This window comes from Sciurus vulgaris (genome assembly GCF_902686455.1).
Source record: "Sciurus vulgaris genome assembly, chromosome: 18".
NCBI classification, from domain to species: domain Eukaryota; kingdom Metazoa; phylum Chordata; class Mammalia; order Rodentia; family Sciuridae; genus Sciurus; species Sciurus vulgaris.
Genome location: NC_136479.1, coordinates 30,636,673 through 30,658,099, shown reverse-complemented (window position 1 = coordinate 30,658,099; position 21,427 = coordinate 30,636,673). Strand labels below are relative to the sequence as shown.

The 21,427-nt window shown below is 43.7% G+C and overlaps 1 protein-coding gene across 2 annotated transcripts in view; it reads left to right on the top strand.

Annotated features, from left to right (window-relative positions):
• OCM2 (oncomodulin 2) overlaps positions 1-13,752 on the top strand; it is a 36,020-nt gene extending 22,268 nt beyond the window's left edge. The window contains exons 1-5 of one of the 2 annotated variants that reach the window (XM_079120145.1): positions 8,542-8,606; positions 9,763-9,830; positions 10,475-10,607; positions 11,322-11,431; positions 13,504-13,752. In XM_079120145.1, the coding sequence (XP_078976271.1) occupies positions 9,770-9,830; positions 10,475-10,607; positions 11,322-11,431; positions 13,504-13,529 (330 nt within the window). In that variant the 5' untranslated portion in view covers positions 8,542-8,606; positions 9,763-9,769 and the 3' untranslated portion in view covers positions 13,530-13,752. Of the gene's footprint in view, positions 1-8,541; positions 8,607-9,762; positions 9,831-10,474; positions 10,608-11,321; positions 11,432-13,503 lie in introns of those variants that run through there. The other variant, XM_079120144.1, reaches the window with a different exon arrangement.
• The last annotated feature ends 7,675 nt before the right edge of the window (positions 13,753-21,427 follow it).

The following is a 21,427-nucleotide window of genomic DNA, read 5'->3' as shown; positions in this document are numbered from 1 at the left end:
AACTGGTTATCCATATGTAGAAGAATGAGATGCAATACTTATTCCTCACCCTGCACAAAAGTTGATTTAAAATGAATCAAAGTCCTAGGAATTAGACCAGAAACTGCAACTCCTTGAAGAAAGTGTAGTGTCAGCACTCCAGCAGGTAGTCACGAGCAGTGATTTTTCCACAGGACCACTAACGCTCAAGAAATAATGCCAAGAGTTAATAAATGGCATCAAATGTGAAAGCTTCTGCCCAGCCAAGGACACAAGTGTTTTTTGATACATTTCAGTTTGTGCTTGTGATAAGTGGGCATCTCTCACACTTGGGACCCTTCTTGATTGTTCTGAGGATGGACTGTTCTCTGGGTATATTCATTTGCTAGAGCTGCCAAAACAAAATGCCAGAGACTGGGTCAATTAAACAACAGAAATGTTTTTTCTCACAGTCATGGATGACAGAAAATCAAGATCAAGGGGTCAACTGGGCCGGTTTCTCTTGAGGCCTCTCTCCTTGGCTTATAGATGACTCCTTCTCACATGGTATCCTCACATGGCCTTCCCTCTAGGCACACGCATCCCAGGTGTCTGTGTGTCCCCATCGTTTTTTATGGAGATACCAGTTGCATTGGGTCAGGACACATCCTGACACCCTCGTTTTGACTTAATTATGTTTCTAAAGGCCCTGTCTCCATGTACAGTTGCATTCTGAGACACTTGGCTTGCAGCCTACAAATTCAGCGGACGCACAGTTGAGCCCATAACACTGGGTTGCTCTACTATAGTATTCTATTTTTTCGTTTTTATCTTTTGTGGTGGCTATTCTTTTTCTTTTATTCAGGCTTATCTTCAGGAGCCAGAGGCCCTCAAGATTCAGACCTAGGTCCCTGTCTTTGCTTGCTCTTTGTCTCCAGATAGGATGCTCCGAACTCAGGGCTTCAATTGCCAGGTATTCAAGAGTGACTCAAAAAATGTGCCCATCCTGCCTATACGTCTCCTCTGAGCCCCACAGGTACATATCCAACTGCCTTCCAGATATTTCCATGGGGGTTCTTCCACTTCACACTCAAGTTGCTCCTAACCAAAATGAGCCAACCCCTGCAAACTGGATGGTCTTCTTGTGTGTACTTCCCTGTGACAGGCGTCATCCGTTTCCTGGAACCACCTCTGACTGGCACCTCTGTCATGGCATGCTGTGATCTGGATGTGGTTTGTCCCCCAATGATTAGTTCTTGTGGGACCCCAGTTCGTTCTTATGAGATGAGTTGTTATGAAAAAGCAAAATGAACCCTTTCCCATTCTGCAGCTTCCTCTTTGACCATGTGATCTCTTCCTTTCACCCAGTCTTACTGTGTGATGCCATCTGCCATGAGATCCTCACCACAGCTGAGTTGATAATGGTGCTTGGCCTTGAATCTCCAGAACTGTGAGCTAAATAAATATCTTTTCTTCGTAAGTCACCAAACCTCCAGTATTCCATTACAGTATTGGAAAACAGACTAAAATACTGCCCTAAGTCATGACTAAATTCAGTCCATTAACTATCTGAATTGTTCTTACTCTGTTCACTCTGCATCTCTATTACTCCTTCCCGGTCCAGGGCGTCATTTCTTGTCTAGACAAGAATGGTAATTGTCTCACTGGTCCCCCATCATCTTCTCCGGCCCTTGCCAATCTTTTTCTGTGAAAGCTTGGGGAATCTTTTGAAAATGCAAATCTGATGTACTCACTCCTCACCTTAGAATTTCCCAGTGGATGCATTCTGCTTTCATGATTAAGATTTAAATTCTAGTTGCTTACTGTAATAGTTAAAATATGAGAACATCGTAATCCCAGTGACTTGGGAGGCTGAGGCAGGAGGATCACAAGTTCAAGGCCAGACTCAGCAATTTAGCAAGGCCTTAAGCAACTTATCGAGACCCTGTCTCAAAATAATAATAATAAAAAGGGCTGGGTATGTAGCTCAGTGGTTAAGTTCCCCTAAGTTTAATCCCTGGTACCTAAATAAATAAATAAAATATGTAATCAATCCAGATGTCCAATAATAGGGGATTCAGGTAATCAATTGTAGCCACCCCTATATAAGAGAATTATGCATAAAATCATAGTATAGATTTATACCTGTGGACAGGGGGAAATGTTCATATGTTAAATGAAACCTTGAGCTATCAACCCATTTCAGTGTTTAAAATATTTTTAAAATAGATATACCTGAAAAGATAGACAGTCATTCAGAATGGTGGGTAATGTGATTTTTCTTTTCTTTTTCTGTTCTGTATCTCCAATCTTTTCCCTTCTCTTTTTCCTCTTTTTTCACATGTTGATATTTTCTACACGGATTAGGTCTTACGCTTCTAATAACACTTTCGAAATTATTTAACTCACAGACACACACACCAACATGGAGAAATACTGGGTGCTACCATTTGCATTTTAAAAACCCATGTGTTAAAGGCTTGGTCTCCGGCCTGTGGTGTTCCTGGGAGGTGGTGCAATCTGTAGGAGGTTGGGCCCAGTGGGAAGAAGTTAGGTCACTGGGGCAAGCCCTTGAGCGGGATGTTGGGACTCTGGCCTCTTTTTCTTTCTCTCTTCTACTTCTAGAGGGCCACCATGAGATGAACAGACCACTTGCCATGTCCTTCCGCCATGATGGACCAGGCTGCCATAGGCCCAAAGCAAAAGTGATCATGGACTGAAACCATGGGATGAAATCTACCTTTCTTCCTAAGGAGCCGATGATCTCAGGTGTTTTGTCACAGTGACAAAGCTGACTGGCACCGTGTGTATGTAAGCCGGGACATATACGTGCCTTGTTTATTCATTTCTTGACTCTACTCTAACCTAGACCAGTATCATTCAGTGCCACACATGGCCGCCTAGATCCATGCTGTGCTTACAGCTGGCTTTCCTAATAGTATTCTTTTTTTTTTTTTTTTTTTTCCCCTGTGGTGCTGGGGATTGAACCCAGGGCCTTGCCCAGGTGAGGCAAGCACTCTGCCAACCAAGCTAAATCCCCCAGCCCCCTAATATTATTCGTATGGTAAACTGGGGTGAACTGTCTTGCTCTTAGAAATTCTCCCTAAGAAAACTGGTCCAGCACACCCGTGGTCCTGGATCTGAGGTGAATTATCAAGAACAGAGGGAAACATGTCCCATTCCCCACCCTCCCACACAGCGCTCGCACCATAGTCTAGCGGGGGATCACTGCGTGTGGTCCTCTCCCTGGTCAAGGGAAGGGAGAGGCTGGATTATGTGATGATTCTGTGTTGGAGAGTTCTTTGTCCAGCACCTTCTATACAAACTTGTGCCCCTTTTAGCTTTCTAAGGTGAAGAGGTGCAGAAATCCAGGGACCTGAATATCTTTGGAATTTTTTAGCTGGTACCACAGAAAAGGTCAAGGATGACTTCCGGCTCTTCCACCGAAATAGCTATTTGACTCCCCCTCCCCCCGCCCTTTTTTTTTCCTTTTTGTTTTCTTTCCCTCACTCCCTTCATTTCTTTCTTTTTGTGTGTGTGCACGGTGCTGCCCATGAGGCCCACAGCCTTGAACGTACCAGGCAAGCACTCCACCACGGAGCTGGACCCCCAACCCACTGGAGTATCTCTGAATCTCTCGTTCCCATCACGGGGATGATGACATTTCACAGATTTGTTGCAATAAATGACTTAACGATGTGCTTTTGATAAACTGGGCAACATCATACTTGGGTTGATAAATCACCAGCAGGGCTAGCTTTGTGGATGTGGGACCTGGGCCCTGTTCTTTGAAGGGGCCCACGCTTCCTTTACAGCTCTGTGGACATCATATTGAAATTCTTCATAACTTGAACAAGGGGACTCACATTTTCATTTTGCATTGGGCACACAGATTACCTCACCAGAGGTAGGTAAGAGCCTTGTTTCATTGCCAGACCTGTAGTAGGTCATGAGGGATGTATCTGGTCCCATGAGTGATAAAAACTCCAAACCCAGGAGACACTAACTCTCATACATATGGGCTGTGTAATTCCGGGGAGTTGCCATTTGTTTGCTAGGAACTTAGTTGTGAAATATGCAAGATGCCCATCTATTTCCACCCTAAGATGTTTTATAATCTCTGTTAGTAATTCTACCTCTCTAAGGAGCTCGGCCTAAGCCCCCATGAATAAACTTATTTAACAAATTATTGCTGAGTTTCTCTGGGTAGAGAAAGGAAATCCACCTCTAGAAAGGAATCTCATCTATAAATAAAGACACTCCTGTAACTGTAGATTCCCCTCTGCCCATATCACCATACAGAGACATCAGCTCAATGCTGAAATTCAGATTTTTTTTTTAGCTTTTCTAACTTGTCAGTCAGAAGTTGCTTTCCTGTGGGCCTTTGCTAATTCATCACCAACATTTAAGAATCTCAGCTTTTAATGTCATCCAGTAGTTTGCTGTGGACCTATAAGACATTGGAGAGTTTCTTTTGGTGTGTGGAATATGTCTTCCACTACAGCCTCTCTTGCTGTACTGATAACACTTTCAGGAACTCTTCCCATTCTGGGTCAGGGTCAGGAAGTTGCCTGACTTGGAAATTCCATGCAGAGCATGGACTCTCTCAGAACTCATCCCCAGGCATGAAGGATGTTCCCACCATAGGGGTCATAGTTTAAATGAGACTTCAGGTGCCCATTGAGTCTGCCTTAGAATCTCTCATCTCCACTGATGGGCCCTCCAATGTTATCTAATGTCAGGTCTGGGGGACTGAGGATGAGCAGTACATGCAGACCCTGCCTTCCAGAAACTTCCATTTGGGAGAGGAGAAGGATGACAAACAAGTACACAAGGAGGCAAACCAGATCATTCCAGATCATGCAAAGTGCCAAGGATGAAAAACAGAGTGTGTTGAGACTGGTGTGGCCACAGGGAGGCCTCTCTGCAATGGGGCCAGAACAGTATTCTCCTTCTGAGCTGCTAGGTCACTTCCTTCCATCACAAGGCCAGACGCCTAATGGTTCCCTCAAGCATCTCCATTCACAGTCCTGCTGTGACCACTAGAAGTCCCAGAGTCGAGTGGCTGGGTCCCCGCCTGATGGGAGCCGCCCCATAAAGCCCTCCCATCATTCAGCCAAGAGGACAAGAAGGTGACTGCAGTGGCAAGGCCTGACTCGCCACCTGTACCCTGCACTCCTTAAGGCCAGACTCACAAGGCAGGACCCTCGTCCTTCTCTGCCCAACCTTTGGAGGAAACAACCACTGTTTTTTAAGACAACCTTCTATTGGAGTAAAACATACATAACGGAAAAGCATCTGACGAATCTCCCTAAAATAAAAATGCCCATGTCACCAGCAGCCAGATCAAGAAATAAAACATTATCTGCACCCCAAGACCTCCCATCCTCAGGAATGACCCTCCCCACCTGCTACTCTCTTCCAGCGCCATACACGAGTTTTAACTTCATTTGTAAAAGACTTTACTACAAGGCTGGGGAGGTAACTCGGTGGTAGAGAACTTGCCCAGCATGACAAGGGCTGGGTTCACTCCCCAGCACAGGGCCAGAAAATGAAAACAAACCACAAAAATGTGGCCTGGGGATATAGATCAATTGTAGAGTATTTGCCTAGCACATGCAAAGCCAATAACGGCCTGGGCGATGGCTGCCATTAATGACTGTCCCTTGCCTGTGTGCCAGGCACAATGCCAGCTGCTCCTCTTGCATTGCTTTCCGATGACCTATAGAAGTGGCTTGTATATGTCCCCAGTTAGATGGTTGGTTGGTATTAGAAATTGAACCTAAGGACACTTTACCACTGAGCTAGCTCCCCAGCCCTTTCTATTTTTTTTTTTTTTTTTTTTAATTTTGGGGCTAAGTTGCTCTGTCTGACCTCATACTTACAATCCTCCTGCCTCTCCCAAGTCATTGGAATCATAGGCATGCACCACCCCCCATGCCTGGCTACGTCCCCACTTTTAAAAGGAGAAATTGAGGCTCAGTGTAAGAGGCTTGCTTAAGATGACAGAGTCCATTTATTCCATAAATAAGTTTATTGAACATTTGCAATGGGACAAGGAATGTTCCACTGAGAGGCTGAAGACAAAAGTGGACCGTGGCCAGACCATCTCTAAAAACAGAACTCTGACCCATTGTCTACAGCAGCCAGCCCCAGAAGCTGGCCTGCTCCTCCAAGGTGGACTTGTCAGAGTCAGGCCTCTGTCTCAAATAGTCCAAGAAGTTGAACATTAACCCGTGCAATCAGCTCCCAAGAGTCAGGACTGGATTAAGAACTGCCAGCTTTCCTAATTTCTGTCCCCACTTAGAACCTACCAGAGAATGCCACCTTGCTCTCCAGGCCAATCACATTGGATGCCTCACTTCTAATTAATCACCTCCCACATGTTAACTCAGTCTCCGTTATCACTATTTTCTATCAGAAAAACAGCAAGAACATCTGAAGTGTTCTGTTTAATCCATACACTCTTTTCACTTAACCTGATTAAAAAAAAAATTAACATTTTATGTGTGTGTATGTGTGTGGTACCAGGAATTGAACCCAGGCAGGGGTGCTTAACCACTAAACCTCATCCCCAGCCCTTTTTTATACATTATCTAAGACAGGATCACACTGAGTTATTTAGGGCCTCCCTAAGTTGCTGAGGATAACCTCAAACTCACGATCCTCCCACCTCAGCCTCCCGATATTTTTTACAACATTTTTATCTCTGTGGACAATTGTAAACACTTCCAGGGGGACTGTTTGGCATGTTTCTATGGCAACTTAATGTTGGAAATGGAATTCAAAACTTCTTTTGTTTTGGTTTTTGTTTATGTGTTGTGAATCAAACCCTGGCCCCCACACAGTAGGCAAGACCTCTACCACCCCCACCCATACCCACACCTAATTCAAAATTTTTGAGACTTATTTTCAGAATACTTTTTTAAGGACTCAGCTGGTTAATGCTGATTGATCATAGTGTTTTTAAGTTCTTTTTACCATTTTTTAAGTTCTTTTTACTATTTATTCTCTGATCAAATAGCTACTGACCACCCAACAACAGGTCAGCTCTATGCTAGGCTTTCGGGAACAAAATGTGAGAAAAACTGATATTGGTGCTTGCCAGAGGTTTGGTAGTTTAAGAAATGCTACTGGAGGGCTGGGGAGATAGCTCAGTTGGTAGAGTGCTTGCCTTGCATGCACAAGGCCTGGAGTTTGATCCCCAGCATCGCCAAAAAAAAAAAAAAAAAAAAAAAGAAAGAAAGAAATGCTACTGGTATCCCTGAGAGAACTTGTTCATCAGTGACACAAAGACATTGCTGGAATAGAAGTGGGGAATGCATTCTGGGGTAAACTACAGATGACCTTCCAGGTTAGTATCCAGGGAAGAGTCTTAGGGCCCTCTCTAGAGTTATTGAATTCTCTGCTTTTAAGACACTTGGATATTTCTGATTGCAACATAGGATCTATTTCTGCACTTTAAAAAAAAACCTCAATTCGGGGGTTGGGGAGATAGCTCAGTCAGTAGAGTGCTTGCCTTGTAAGCACAAGGCCCTTGGTTCGATCCCCAGCACCGCCCCCCCCCCCAAAAAAAAAAAACTCAATTCCAGCCTTCAAAAAGAAAATCTGACTGGTTGCAATGGCTCATGCCTGCAATCCCAGTAACTTGGGAGGTTGAGGATGGAGGATCACAAGTTGAGGCCAGCCACAGCAACTTAGTAAGGCCCTGTCTCAAAATAAAATATAAACAGGCTGGGGGTACAACTCAGTGGTGAGACACCCCTGGGTTCAATTTACAGTACAAAAAAAAAGAAAAAGAAAAGATGAGATAAAAGAAATGCTGTCATATATTCCAAATGGTTGTACCTTGGGAACATGATGCTAGCTGAAATAAGCCAGTCACAAAAGAAAAACACCACATGATTCCATCAAGATGAGAGACCTAGAGTAGTCAAACTCTTAGAAACAGAAATGGCAGGATGAAAAGTTATAGAGATCTATTGCACAATCATGTGTACATCATTAACACTATTGTAGCGTGTGTACAATTCAAAACAGTTGAGATGGGTTGGGCGTGGTGGTGCACTCCTGTAAACCCAGTGACCGGTAGACTGAGGCAGGAGGATCACAAGTTCAAAGTCAGCCTGGGCAACTCAGGAAGGTCCTATCTCTAAATAAAAAATAAAAAGGACTAGGGTTGAAGTTCAGTGGTTAAGCAACCCTGGGTTCAATCACCAGTTCCTGAGAGAGAGGGTCAGGGGAGTTTAAGATGGTACATTTTAGGTTATGTGGGGTTTTTAAAAATCACAACAATAACATAAGAGTCAATCTGGGGATATGATAGAGCACTTGCCTAGTATGCGTGAGGACCTGGGTTTAATCCTCAGCACTGCAAGAGAGAGAGAGAGAGAAAGAGAGAGTCTGGCACAGTGCTGGCAATAAGGGTTTCAAAAAAATGTTTGCTGAAAGTGAAAACAAACAAAATAACTTGAACTCTCAAATCATAATACTGTTTTCTACAAATACGAGTCTGGGGGCAGGGAATGGGTGTTTGCTTTCCTCCGTTTTGTCTTTTGACAGTGTGCAGATCTTGCTGGGAAACGTCAAAGTCAAGACTCACAGGAGAGTCACCTAACCAGCCCTGTCTCCTTCGCTGGACGAGCCCCGTGAGTCCATTTGCTGACCCTGACTTTGAGTCTGTCAACCCTGGATCGCGGTCGGCCTCCCATGTCCGTGGTTTCAGAGGCTGAAAACAGACCTGCCTCAAATGTCAGCCACTAACATCTGGGGGGGCCTTTTCAGTTTATAGAGCACCCCCAGAACAAGCTTATCTCATTTCAGCCACCTGCCCCTCTTTACCAGGCCTCCAGTATCCTCCCTACATTTTGCCAACCAGGATTGTTTGCAGAATCGAAACCTTAGTTTTGTTGAGGTTTTTTTTTTTTTTTCAACTGTTCCCAACCACATTCACTTGAGATATAAATAGAAGAAAAAAGAGGTTTAATTAGTAAAGTAAGACATTTGAGCTACATCCACTTGATCCTTAAGAAGGAAATCTAAGAGGTTGTAACTATCACTTTTTCAACCCTATATAAGGGAGGTCAGTGAGGTAGCAAAAGCACATCTACTTTTTGCTCCTTGAACTTTTTTTCCCCTGATTCTTCTTGGGGGAAAATCTAAAACGGTGAGTAGCTGTGGACCTACCAGACCCCTGGCTCTTCTTCCCCCTATGCATTCATATTAGGTTTGTACATGCTGTGCTCGGATTTTTCTCTTCCCATGACTTTGGCACCTGGAAGGATTTTGATCTGTGGTAGACGGGTTTTTCATGCATCTGATTCCCATCCTTCAGAACAGATAGCATGTCTTCCATAGAAGATCTGCAAGCAACTCAAGTTGTATTGAGGCTTATGTGGAATTTGCAACAATGTAATTCTCTGGCTGATGTATGAAACTGTTATTGCATTTGCAACATGGTTTATATTTGAATGATTTGCAGCTGTCTATGTAAATGATTGATTATGTAAATACAATTTTATAAGAAAACTGAATCAAATCCATTTTTAGGTCATTTTTAAAATTTCATCTTCAGAGTGTATTAAGGAGATGGCACTAAGACCAAGGGGGCTGGGATCTTTCCCATGTCTGGTTTTTGTTTGGATATTCTTTCCTATCTCAGGTGCTTAGCACATTTTTAAAATTCTAGACAGGGACTGGAGAGGTAGCTTAATGGTACGGCACTTGCCTAGCATGTGCAAAGCCCAGAGTTCAATCCCCAGCCCTGCAAAATCTTACCCCGTCTCCTTCATTCCGGATGACCAGGTGGAAAATGAGCATCACAGATGTGCTCAGTGCTGATGACATCGCGGCTGCCCTACAGGAATGCCAAGGTAAGGGGTGCGAGGCAGATGTGGGCCGACGCCCCAGCGTCACACCTCCAGCAAAGCAACAAAAACCAAAATGTGACCTTTGCTGGAAGATTCATGGACTCAGACAATGAAATAGCTGAATTAGATATAGGATTCTGGGATCTAAGCATGTGATGGCACTTCTGTCAGATGAAAGAAACCCCAAAAGTGGCCTTGGCAGGTGGGGGCAGGGAGTCCATGGATGCAATTAAGTTTGTTCAGATCCGATGATTGCATTTCCCCACTTATTAGAGCAGTGATATTGGGGGCTTGGATAGGCAACCTGTTGAGTGGATGGAAATTAGGGGGAGGCACAGAGCAGAGAGAGGGAGATGGGGTGAAATCAAGAGGAAAGAGCTGGGGTTGTGGAGTGCTTTCACAGCATGCAGGAGACCCTGGCTTCAATTAAAAACAAAACCAGGTGCAGTGGCACATGCCTGTAATCCCAGTGGCTCTGGAGGCTGAGGCAGGAGGATCTCGAGTTCGAAGTCAGCCTCAGACCCTGAGCCCCCAGACTTGGCTGTCTTAAAGTCTTGGATCAGTGGGGCATCCCTGTGGCTCAGCACCTTAGCCCAGATAGAATGGGATCCAATGAGCATCAGAATAACCCATTTTCTGTTCCTTAGACCCAGATACTTTTGAACCCCAAAAATTCTTCCAGACATCAGGCCTCTCCAAGATGTCAGCTAGTCAGGTGAAGGACGTTTTTCGATTCATAGACAATGACCAGAGTGGATATCTGGATGAAGAAGAGCTTAAGTAAGTTTTGTCCTGAGCACCCCAGGATTTCTAGGTGGGGTGGGAGCGCAAGGGGCTCAGTATTTGTCAATGGCCAAGCTTGCCATTGGGCATTCATTTGCCTGAGACTCCTTAAAGTGAAGTCAGTGGGCCCTACCTCTAGCCATGCAAAGCATTAAACTTAGGCACTGAAAACCACAGCTGCAAAGATTTCTTAGTCTAAGAAATTTCCTTTGCAAATGGACTTGACGAAACTCTGCAAAAACTCTTAAAAATAAAACATACACCATTGGTTTGCTTGGATCCATGAAGCATCCCTTTGGTTCAGGGATATTATGAGAGTATTTTTTTAATAACCAGTGTTTTCAGCCCCTTGGTCCTTTGTTTGCTAAGACCTTGACTGATACTTGCAACTACTAGAAACAGAGAGTTGGCTTAAAGAAAAGAAAGGTCTGGGTGTGGTGGTAACAACTATAACCCCAACCTCCAGAGGCTGAGGCAGGAGGATTGCAAGTTCGAGGCCAGCCTCAGCAACTTAGTGAGCTCCTGTTTCAAAATCAGAAATAAAAAGCATGGGGGTGTAGCTCAGTGGTAGAGCGCTCCAGGGTGCAATCCCCAGTGCAGGGGTTGGGGGAGAAAAAAAAAGAAAGAATAGAAGGGAGGGAGGGAGAGAGAAAGGAACAGGGAGACACAGATTCTTTCAGAAAATTCCCATCAATCTTTATTATCCTATAGGTTTTTCCTCCAGAAGTTTGAGAGTGGTGCTAGAGAACTGACCGAGTCAGAAACCAAGTCCTTGATGGCTGCTGCAGATAATGATGGAGATGGAAAAATCGGGGCTGATGGTATGTCCACATCTGTGTGTAGCATGAACATGTTAGCTCGGGAGCATCCACTGGGGCTTGGCTCCGAGATCAAAGAGACACAGGCTTTTGATCCCCTTTCTTAACCTTGCTAGACCTCAATCTTCTCATCTGTAAAATGGGACTAAAATGCAAGGCTGCCAATGTTGTGTGTAAAATTTCTGGCATTGCTGGAGATGCTGCTCAGAGGGCCCTGAGTTCATTCCCCAGCACCAGACACATGTGCAAAAATTCTGGCATGAAGCCCCGGATCTCTCCTAGAAGCTGGTCCCTCTGGTCATTCTATGAATTAGGAGGAAAAAAATGGCTGGGAATGGTAGTGCACACCTGTAATCCCAGCTACCTGGGAGGCTGCAGCAAGAGGATCACAAGTTTGAGGCCAACCTGGGTAAGTTAGTGAGACTTTGCCTCAAAAAGCAAAAACAAACAAACAAATAAAACACTGGGTGGTAGCTTCGTGGTAGGGTGCCCCTCGGTTCAATCCCCAGTACTGCAAAACAAAAACAAAAAAAAGAAAGAAAGAAAATATTCTCAGGGCTGAGGACGGAGATGTGACTCAGTGGTTCAGTGCTTGCCTGGAGTCCATGAAGCCCCGAATTCAATCCCAGCACTGCAAAAGAAAAGGGGAAAAAATTCCTTTACCTGAGTAGGGGACTAGCTAGCTGCCTGGCCAGTTATTTGCAACATGCACTAATAATGCCCCTCAAACATCATGCAAGGACCTGCGTCGCTCTGGATAAAGGAAGTATCGGCATTCTCAGGATTGTGTCATATTCAACAGTCTATGGCTGGCAGTGAAAATCCTCTTAGCTTTCAAGGCTTTAGACAAAGACATTTTAGTGGGCATTAGACCCCCAACTGCACAATATTAAACAGAGGACAAATAAGTCAACCATGATTTATGGAGCCTTCTGTGTGCAGAGTCCTAGATCCAAAATGTCATCATAGTCGCATGACTGCAGGTTATGATTTTTAGGGACTTTGTGCCGGACAAGTCAGGAGAACCTATGGAGATCATGCTAATAGTGGCCCTAATTTGAAACTTAAATTTGCTTTCTTAGATCCTTAATTTTTTTCCCTTTTGGGGTACTGAACTCAGGGCTTGGCACAGGCTAGGCAAAGGCTCCACCACTGAACCACATCCCCAGCCCTTCGATCCTTATTTTTATTGTTAGTTTTTGGTACTAGGGGCACTTAACCACTGAGCCATACTCCCAGCCCCCCTTTTTTAAATATATGTTTTATTTAAAGACAGTGTCTCTCTGAGTCACTTAGGGCCTCGCTAAATTGCTGAGGCTGGCTTTGAACTCACAATCCTCCTGCCTCAGCCCCCAAGCCATTGGGCTTACAGGTGTGCACCACCTTGCCCAGCTAGATTCTTATTTTTTAAATCCATTTAGAACTATAGCTTACTATTTGGGAGTGAATGCAGCTTCCGTAGACAGCTCAGAAAATTAGTTCAGGCCTGGGAGGACTGATTTATTTACACACAAGGACAAAGATGTCCAGAAAAACTTCCAAACGAATATAAAGTAAATCTCTCAGATTTCAATTTCAATCTGCAGCATCCACATCTTATTATTATCATCATCTTTCTTTTAGTAATATAAACTCTGGTGGTGGGTAAGGTGAGCTCATGTTGAATGCTACCTAAATATGCAATATACTGCTGCAGAATAAAGGAAGAAAATCCCCCCTTTTTGTCTTAAATTGGCCCAAGGAAAAAACTAAATGTTTGCAGATTGCAATAGACAATGACACTGAATTCCTTCCTTGTTGGAGAGGAACGATGGAGTTGGTGAGTTCTAATGCAGCGGCTCTGGAGCCAAGCTGAAGATGTTTGTTGATCAAGATCACACAGAAGGTTGGGAGGCTGTGAATGCTCTGGACCTGTGGTTGTTGATACCCACCTTCTCTTCCCTCTAAGGGGACCATGTTTGTCATCTGAATATTGGCTTCAGAGTTCCCTTACCTCTTGGATCTCCAACAGTGATGGCGCATCTGGAAAGAACTGAGCCGTCTCCACTGACCTGTTCTCACCTCTTGTGTTCTAGAATTCCAGGAGATGGTGCATTCTTAAAGGCCCCAGTCTATGGAAAGAAAGGAACCTTCAGTCGGAAAACCTGCAAAGCCCGGGAATGGAAAACCCCACATTCTATCCTGAACTTATTTATCAAGTCCCCTTGAAATGCTTCTGCAATTTGCTCGTTGTTGGAGTGAGGAAATAAATCAGCCCATAGCTTTTTAGTGGTGAGTCTGCCTCATGATTTCTGTAAGGACTCGCCACAGGCATTGCCTCTCAAATTGCCCAATAAAGACAGTTCTTCAACAGCTGATGTGTGGGTGTGTTTTTTCTCAACCAGGTAAAGGTACCAAAGCAAGTGGGGACCAAGGTCTTGTCCAAAGATCTCAGGGTCCCATCAGGCGCTGAGCAAGCCACACTGGCATTGTGAAGGAGGAAACAGGAAAATCAGGTTTAAAAAAATAAATGGCGTGGTTGTGCAAGGATTTTGCTTGGCAATTTATCTAATTCCAAAATTAATACGAAGAGGTGTTAGCCAGCATAAAATCACTCTCACTGATGTCTGTTCTGATACTGGGGGTTATATTGCTCTAGGAAAGATTTAAGTAAAAGCAAACAGGACAAGACAGCACAAGATGTAGGAGGCCACAAAGCTAGAGACTTGCTATTCTAGTTTGGCACAAACATACCCATTTTCAAGCTCTTGAGTTCTTGAGCTGGGGATCTAACTCAGTGGTTGAACTCTCAACCATAGTATGCATGAGGACCTGAGTTCCAGCCCCAATATAACAAAAAAAGAAATAAAAATGAGCTGTCAGAGAGACTCACCTGCCCTCAACTCCCACTTCTTCTTGGCCACCATTTTCCTGGCTCTTAGGTGACGGCACCTGAGTCAATTACCCCTAGAATTGCCTTACCATTCAAGGCCGGTCTCAAGGGTCCTGTTACAGGGTTGTCATGAGGACTGGGCAGTCCCGGGCAAGGAAATTCTCATCTGTCTGTCTTCCAGCCGACACACAACGCTATTCTCTGACTGATCCTGAGAGCAGAGGACTCCTGGGTGTCACTGAGATATTTTCCCGGGAGCTTGTTTAAAAGCACCTTTTCAATACACCTCCTGGGCTCACCACATGCCAGGATTTTTCCAGATCACCTCTTACACACAAAATAGCTTAGTGAGTTTTGAACCTGTATTGTTTGAAAGATCACATTTCAGGTGGTTGTTTCAAAGTGCGAGATACTATTAGAAGGGGGAGTTCTTGAAATGACTTGAGAAGGACGGGGGTCAATATTTTTAAATGCAACGGCCCTGCATGTATTTTCATATGCATTAGAAAACAACAACAAAAAACAAAAACAAAAACAAAAAAAAACAAAAAAACATGGTTTCAATACCAATGCTGAGAACAGGATAAAGGGCAAATCAGGTTTTGAAAGTGAGCCAGTGTGAAGATATCAATTATCATAAGAGATGGTGTCTGGACCAACACAAACCATACAGGGTGTTTTCAAATGAATCGATGTTGGGGAATTCAGCTTTCGAATAAAGAACCCTTAGGGAAAGTTTCCTGGCGGTCAGTCCCCTGTCCCTGTACTGTCCTTCTCAACTTCCTGCCGGCATCAGGCGAGTCCCCTCCGTCACCAGCTTCCCTGGGCGTGTAACAATGTCTCCCAGATGCACTTGTGAATCCTTTGTAGACAGCAAGAGGACCTTCCTGGCCTACATCCACTAACTTGGAGTCTTGGTCCTTAAAGCAGCCCAAGTCTTATCATCACCCCGTACACTTGGTTTCTGGTCTGTTATTTTCATTTCACTCCTGTATTCCTCCCCATTTGAGGGTTCTTTTAAAATATACCTTTATTTTATTTATTTGTATGTGGTGCTGAGGATGGAACTCAGTGCCTCACACGTACTGGGCAAGGGCTCTACCCCTGAGCCACAACCCCAGACCCCAGGGGAGGGTTCTTTATCTCAACAAGTTCTACTTGAACTCCAAATGATCCTGCAGTACTTGTTCCATGGGAACTCTGACCACCCACAGAAGCCTCAGAGAAACCATGTGGAGGATGAGGCTTTTAAAACAATACTTTGTGAGCCAGGTGTGGTGGCGCGCACCTGTAATCCCAGCGACATAGAGGCTGAGGCAGGAGGATCTCAAGTTCAAAACCAGCCTCAGCAATTTAGAGAGGCCCTAAAATCCTGTCTCAAAATAAAAAAAAAATAAAATAAAAAGGGCTGGGGATGTGGCTCAGTGGTTAAGCATCCCTGGGTTCAATGGCCTGTACCAAATAATAATTCTTGTGAGCTTTTAAATGATCAAAAATTCCATTAGTAGCGCAGCAAAGGTAGTTTCACTCTAATCTAGAGTAAGGTGGTAATTTCACGATTTTTTTTTCTCAGGAAGTCACCTGAGCAGGAAAAATGATGGAGGAGCTGTATGACAGAGTGTTCAGGGGACACTGTGATATGGGTCTTACTGTTGATGTTCCATCCTGGGGAAAAAAACTTACATGTATATAAAGGAATAAATACCCACAAACTTCTCATAGGTCAGTTATGGTCAGTTATTCATGAATTTTATTCATTGCTTCAAAAATATAATTCAAATAGTTTGTTTCCTTTGAATGCACTACATTTTCATTCTTCCAACCCGGTCTTAGGGCCTTAATCTCACTGTCTCTATCAACAGGCAATCAATTAGAATTAACAATTAGAATTAGCAATCAAAAGAATCCATCTCTGTGTTTAACACCTCCAAAGTGCCAGGTGGTGTGCTTAAGTAAAAACAATAAACTTATCTTCACTCTTACCAAGTTTTAATTATGTCGTTTGGATTTGAGGTGTGATTTCTAGAGATTTGTTCTAGTCCTGAATGCAGGTAACCACTCTCTGGGCATTAAACATATCTGTGAATGAGCACTTTTTGACTTGTTATTTTTTTCTAAGCTTAAATTTGTAAAAACATTAGCATTTCCAAATCTTTGATGGAAAGTTCCATTTGGAAATACAAATGTTTTTCTAAAATTCTCTGAGTTTGATTCATTCTATAAATTTTATGCAAAACAATTCATTTTTAAAAAGGGTCCCAGTCAATGTGTATCTCAAAGGAAAAAAGAATAAAATATACAGCAAAATGTTAACAGTGATTATCCCCAACAGGGAGGACTATCGAACAGTAAGATAAGACTGGAACCTCTTAAAAATGTGGAGCATAGACCAGAGGTAGAGTTCAGTGGTTGAGCACTTGCCTAACATGCACAAATCCCTGGGTTCAATCCCCAGCAACACACACACACACACACACACACACACACACAAACACAGAAGAGAAAATGAAGAACACAGATATAGATTTTATTGTCACTAACCAAACTCACAGTAAATTCTCATTTAAAAGAAAAAAAAACTTCCATGCCAAGGATGTGCCCCACACTCCAGTTAACAAAAACCCTGCATAATGTTCTCTTACTGAAATTTCTTCCCATTTTTGACTCATTCGTATTTCATATGCTGAGGGAAAACTTTATAACATACCCAGAATCAAATCAAAACTGGGAGAATTCTAAAGAAAATCTAGCAATCCCCAAAAAAGGTTGAAAGAGCATTTGAAGAGCTTTATTTATATCCAGGCTGGCCTTCTCTGTTTTCACCTAAGTTATAGATGACCACCCACCTACCTCAAGAAGACATGTCCTCAGCACTGGAATAACATATTTTAATTAAAAAATGAAGACCTAAGCTGCACCATAGGTTACAAAGCTTAACAAACAAACACACAAAAACCCAGGTATCCTGTTATTTTTCCTAATTGTTTATAAATTAGGGCTGCAATAGAGGCTTTAATTTGAACTGTTTTTACATAACTGCAATTTTGGCTTGGAGCTCGGTACACTAGTTCACAATTTAATGGAATGCAATCTCAAAGCCAGCTTTGGGAATGTGCTTAATGGTTGAGACTGAGAAGGATGACATTGTTTCAAATGCTATCTGGTATTTTTCTTCAGCATATGCACAGTACAAAATATTAATAAGATTTAAATATATACACACAGGTTTTCAAAGTAGTTCTTCCCAGCATACGTACAAACACACACACACAAAGTGTAGCTGAGATGGGAAACATGTGTCCATGTATTCAGGTTTACAAGGTACATAGTTAATTATAAGTAAAAATGCAGTTTAATTTTATGTAATGAGTACTCAAGGATTGGGTTTCAAGCAAAAACCTGTCTTATGTGTCTTCTGCTAGTGTTAAGGTATGGTATTACTTTGCAAACACTTAAGAAGACAGATGAAATTGGACGCACCAGGATAGTTTCCACCTGGCCTGTTAATCGATTCACTGGAAAGACTATACATTTACATAATGTTTTCACTGGTCTCAAAAAATCAACCTATTTTTTTGGTGGTGGTGGTGGTGGTGGGATAAATTTTGACATTGCTTTCTAGGGGTTTTTACAATGAGTGTAAATTGACTTACACCTTAAATTGTTTTTTAAGGCATCAAGTATTTCAAACCCATGGATGAGAAGATGGAACATGAATACCTGTGTACCTACAGTTTCACTTCCTCAAATCTTGGCATTGCTTGGGTGGTGGCTTTGTTATAGGGCAAACTGCTTAGGCTATAGGGATCCAGTTAGGGTGGGCCACAAAGCAAGTTGCCTGAGAGGCTGGGGGTGGTGTGAGGCAGCAGTTATAGTATTTTACTCTTGGGAGGTCGGTGCAGGTGGACATCACCTGCTGGCTCACCTCTTTGATTGTGGGATACCCTTGAGGCTTTCTCTCTGTGACCAAGGACACCAGCCTTTCCCCAGAGCACCCACTCATCCTCAGAGGTGGAGGCAGTTGGAGACCGACACCTTTGTCAGCTCATCCTCATCGGCTGGTTCACCTCACTCTCCCCAACTTTACCTCCATCATCCCTTCCTGATCCTTCCACAAGGGTTGGGCTTTGGCATTCAACAGAAAGGCAGAAACCTTCCAGAGACTGTTCGACCAGTTCTCCCAAGTGCATAATACTTGCAATCTTCCACATATATCATATGGTGACATCATTGCATAAGACCTGTAATTAATATAATCTAGAAATTACATTATTATGTAATATAAATATGTAAATGTATTTTTCTAATAATATTGCTTCTCCCATTGAACCTTAATAGAACTTGCTTTCGCTTGTTTTTTGTTGTTTTTGGACACAGAAACTCACTGTGTTGCCCAGGCTGGCCCCAAACCTGGGGGTCAAGAGAGCCTCCTGTCTCAGGATCCCAAGGAGATGAGACTATATACATGCACCACCACACCCGGACCTCCTGTCTTTGTTTTTGTTTTGTTTGTTTGTTTTTGCGGTAGTATGGACTGAACCCAGGGGCATTGAGCTACATCCCTAGTCTTTTTAATTTTTTTTAGTTTGAGACAGGATCTCACAAAGTTGCTGAGGCTACTCTCAAACTTGCAAACCTCCTACCTCAGCCTCCTGAGTTACTGGAATTACAGGCATGTACTGCCACACCTGGTCATCTTTTATTTTTGATTAAAAAAGAATCACATGTTCTTGAAGATACTTTCCAGGTGATGATGGGAAGAGATTGGCGATGAGGACAATTTTAACTGCAGGAGAGGGGTGTACATGGCACCCAGCAGCTTCCTCTTGGAGCTAATACTGACCTGAGTAGAGAACTCCCTAGAACATTGGATCAGCCTGTGGTCAGAACTCTGTTGGCATAACATGCAGCAACCAGAACCCTGTAGGAGCAACATCCATCTCTGATGTACACTTCTCCACCCTCCCTGCCTCTGTCATTCATTCATTCAAGACACATGGATTGTGTGCTTCAAGGTAGGCACTGAATTAGCAGGAACAAGAAGGTGACTCTGAGAGTCCTACCAGAGAAGCTCACTATTTTTTTTTTTTTTTCGTACTAGGGATTGAACTCAGGGGCACTTAACCACTGAGCCACATCCCCCAGGCCTTCTATTTAGAAACAGGGTCTCCCTGAGTTGCTAAATGCCTCCCTAATATGCTGAGGCTGGCTTTGAACTTGCAATCCTCCTGCCTCAGCCTCCTGAGTTGTTAGGATTACAGGAGAAGTTCACTTTTCTTGTTAGGGATGAGACATACAGTACATGAACTCTTGTCCAGAAGAACCCAGCCTGGAACTGCTGTGACTTTCTACTAGGAAATGTGCCTTTCCCACATCTCATTCCCTTGAAACTCTGAGTTCACAAACTGCAAAGTTAGAAGTTCTGTAACTGAACTTCATTTGACTATTGTCCTGGGTGTCAGTATCATAATTCAGAATTATCTTGGGCAATTTGAACTTGTCTTCTCCTTTCTTTCCCTAGGTTGCAGGAAGGAGCTGGCATACCAAGGCTCTGGATGGGAAAGGAGTGTGCTCAGCCCACATGGTGACTGTGGAGTCAGCCTCATTCCTCTCTGTGATCATAAATGGTCACAGCTACCTCTTCCTCATCCTGACCTTGAGACCTCTAAACTCAAGACTTTCTCTGGATTATTTCTGTGTACAACATGTGGCTGCCTCCTGCACCAAGCAGGGGCTATTGCCCAGACTCTTTTGTGGTCACGGATATTGTACTATTGCCAAATCATGCGAGAAAATACTGAGGAACTCTACAAGACTTGCCACCCTGCCCCAGCTCCACAGGGAAGCAAGACACAGCCTCCAAACCTATGTGGATGTCTGTCATCACTATCACTTGTATCTTGCACTCACGCACATCCTAATATAGGACTATATTAGAAGAGGAGGGTGAATCAAAGTCCAAGCTTTCCTGCTTTCTTGGCTTTGGAAACTTAAAAGTATTTTCATCAATTTCTGGGTGTTTTGAATTTTCTCCCCTATCCCCGCCTGGTGGTACTGGGATATAACCCATGACTTCATGCATGCTAAGCAAGCTCTCTACCACTGCACCACGTTCCCAGCCCTTTACCTCTCTTGTGATGATTAATGCAACTAATTCTATGGGGAGAGGCAAAGTGTACAAGGAAACAGAAGTGTTTCCTAAGAGAAATCATGACTTAGTACTACAAAATGCTAATCTCACACATTTATATAGTACTTTGTACTTTACAAAGGGCTCTCATTTATATCAGCTAATGTAATCTTGGCAATCTGTGAGGCATGTCTTCATCTCATTTTATAGAAGAGGAAATTGAGGTTAAAAGGAGGTTAAGAGATTGTCCAAAGGTCATACAACTGGTAAATGGCAAGCCAGAACTCAAATGCAGGTTTTTCTATTCAATCCCTGGGCTCTTCCTATGACTCTTTCAGAAGCATTCGCTCTGACAAGGGGAAAGAATTCTTTAACCTGGAGTTTTCAAACTATGTTCCCCGGAGTTGCAGAGTTCCACGACTTTGTTTGAGGGCCCCCAAGAGAAATGGGGATGTAGGTAGCTCCTAAGAAGGTACTCTTAGACTTCAGTCTATAGTCTACTCTTTGGGTTCAAGGTCTCCCACTTAGTGAATGGCAGAGCTGGATGTGTACCCAGATCTGTCTCATGAACAAACCCCAAAGCATCGCCTCCCTGGACGTGAAGATCGGGTTGGGTAAGAGAGGCCTTGTTTCTAAACCTCATCTGTGACCGACGTGGGTTTTCTAATCCGTCTACTCTTAAGGGTTTGAACTCCAAATATTAGACCTAACGAGCCCTCCAGCTGTCACAATCCACAGGACTCAAGGCACGGGAATCCCAAGTGTGCCTAGGTCCGGGAACAGGCACTCGGGAGAACGCCACGTCTGGTCTCGCCTTCGCGAGCAAGAGAACCTGGAGCAAGGCGCAAATTCCAACGAACCGGTTGATATACAAGTTCCTTTCAATGCGTAAGAAACACCTCAGCCCAGGAAACGCACGGGAACGGGGCCCACCGGACGCAGCGTGGCGAGTTCTTCTTCCGGGCCGGCAGCAACCACTTCCGGGGCGGTGGCGAGT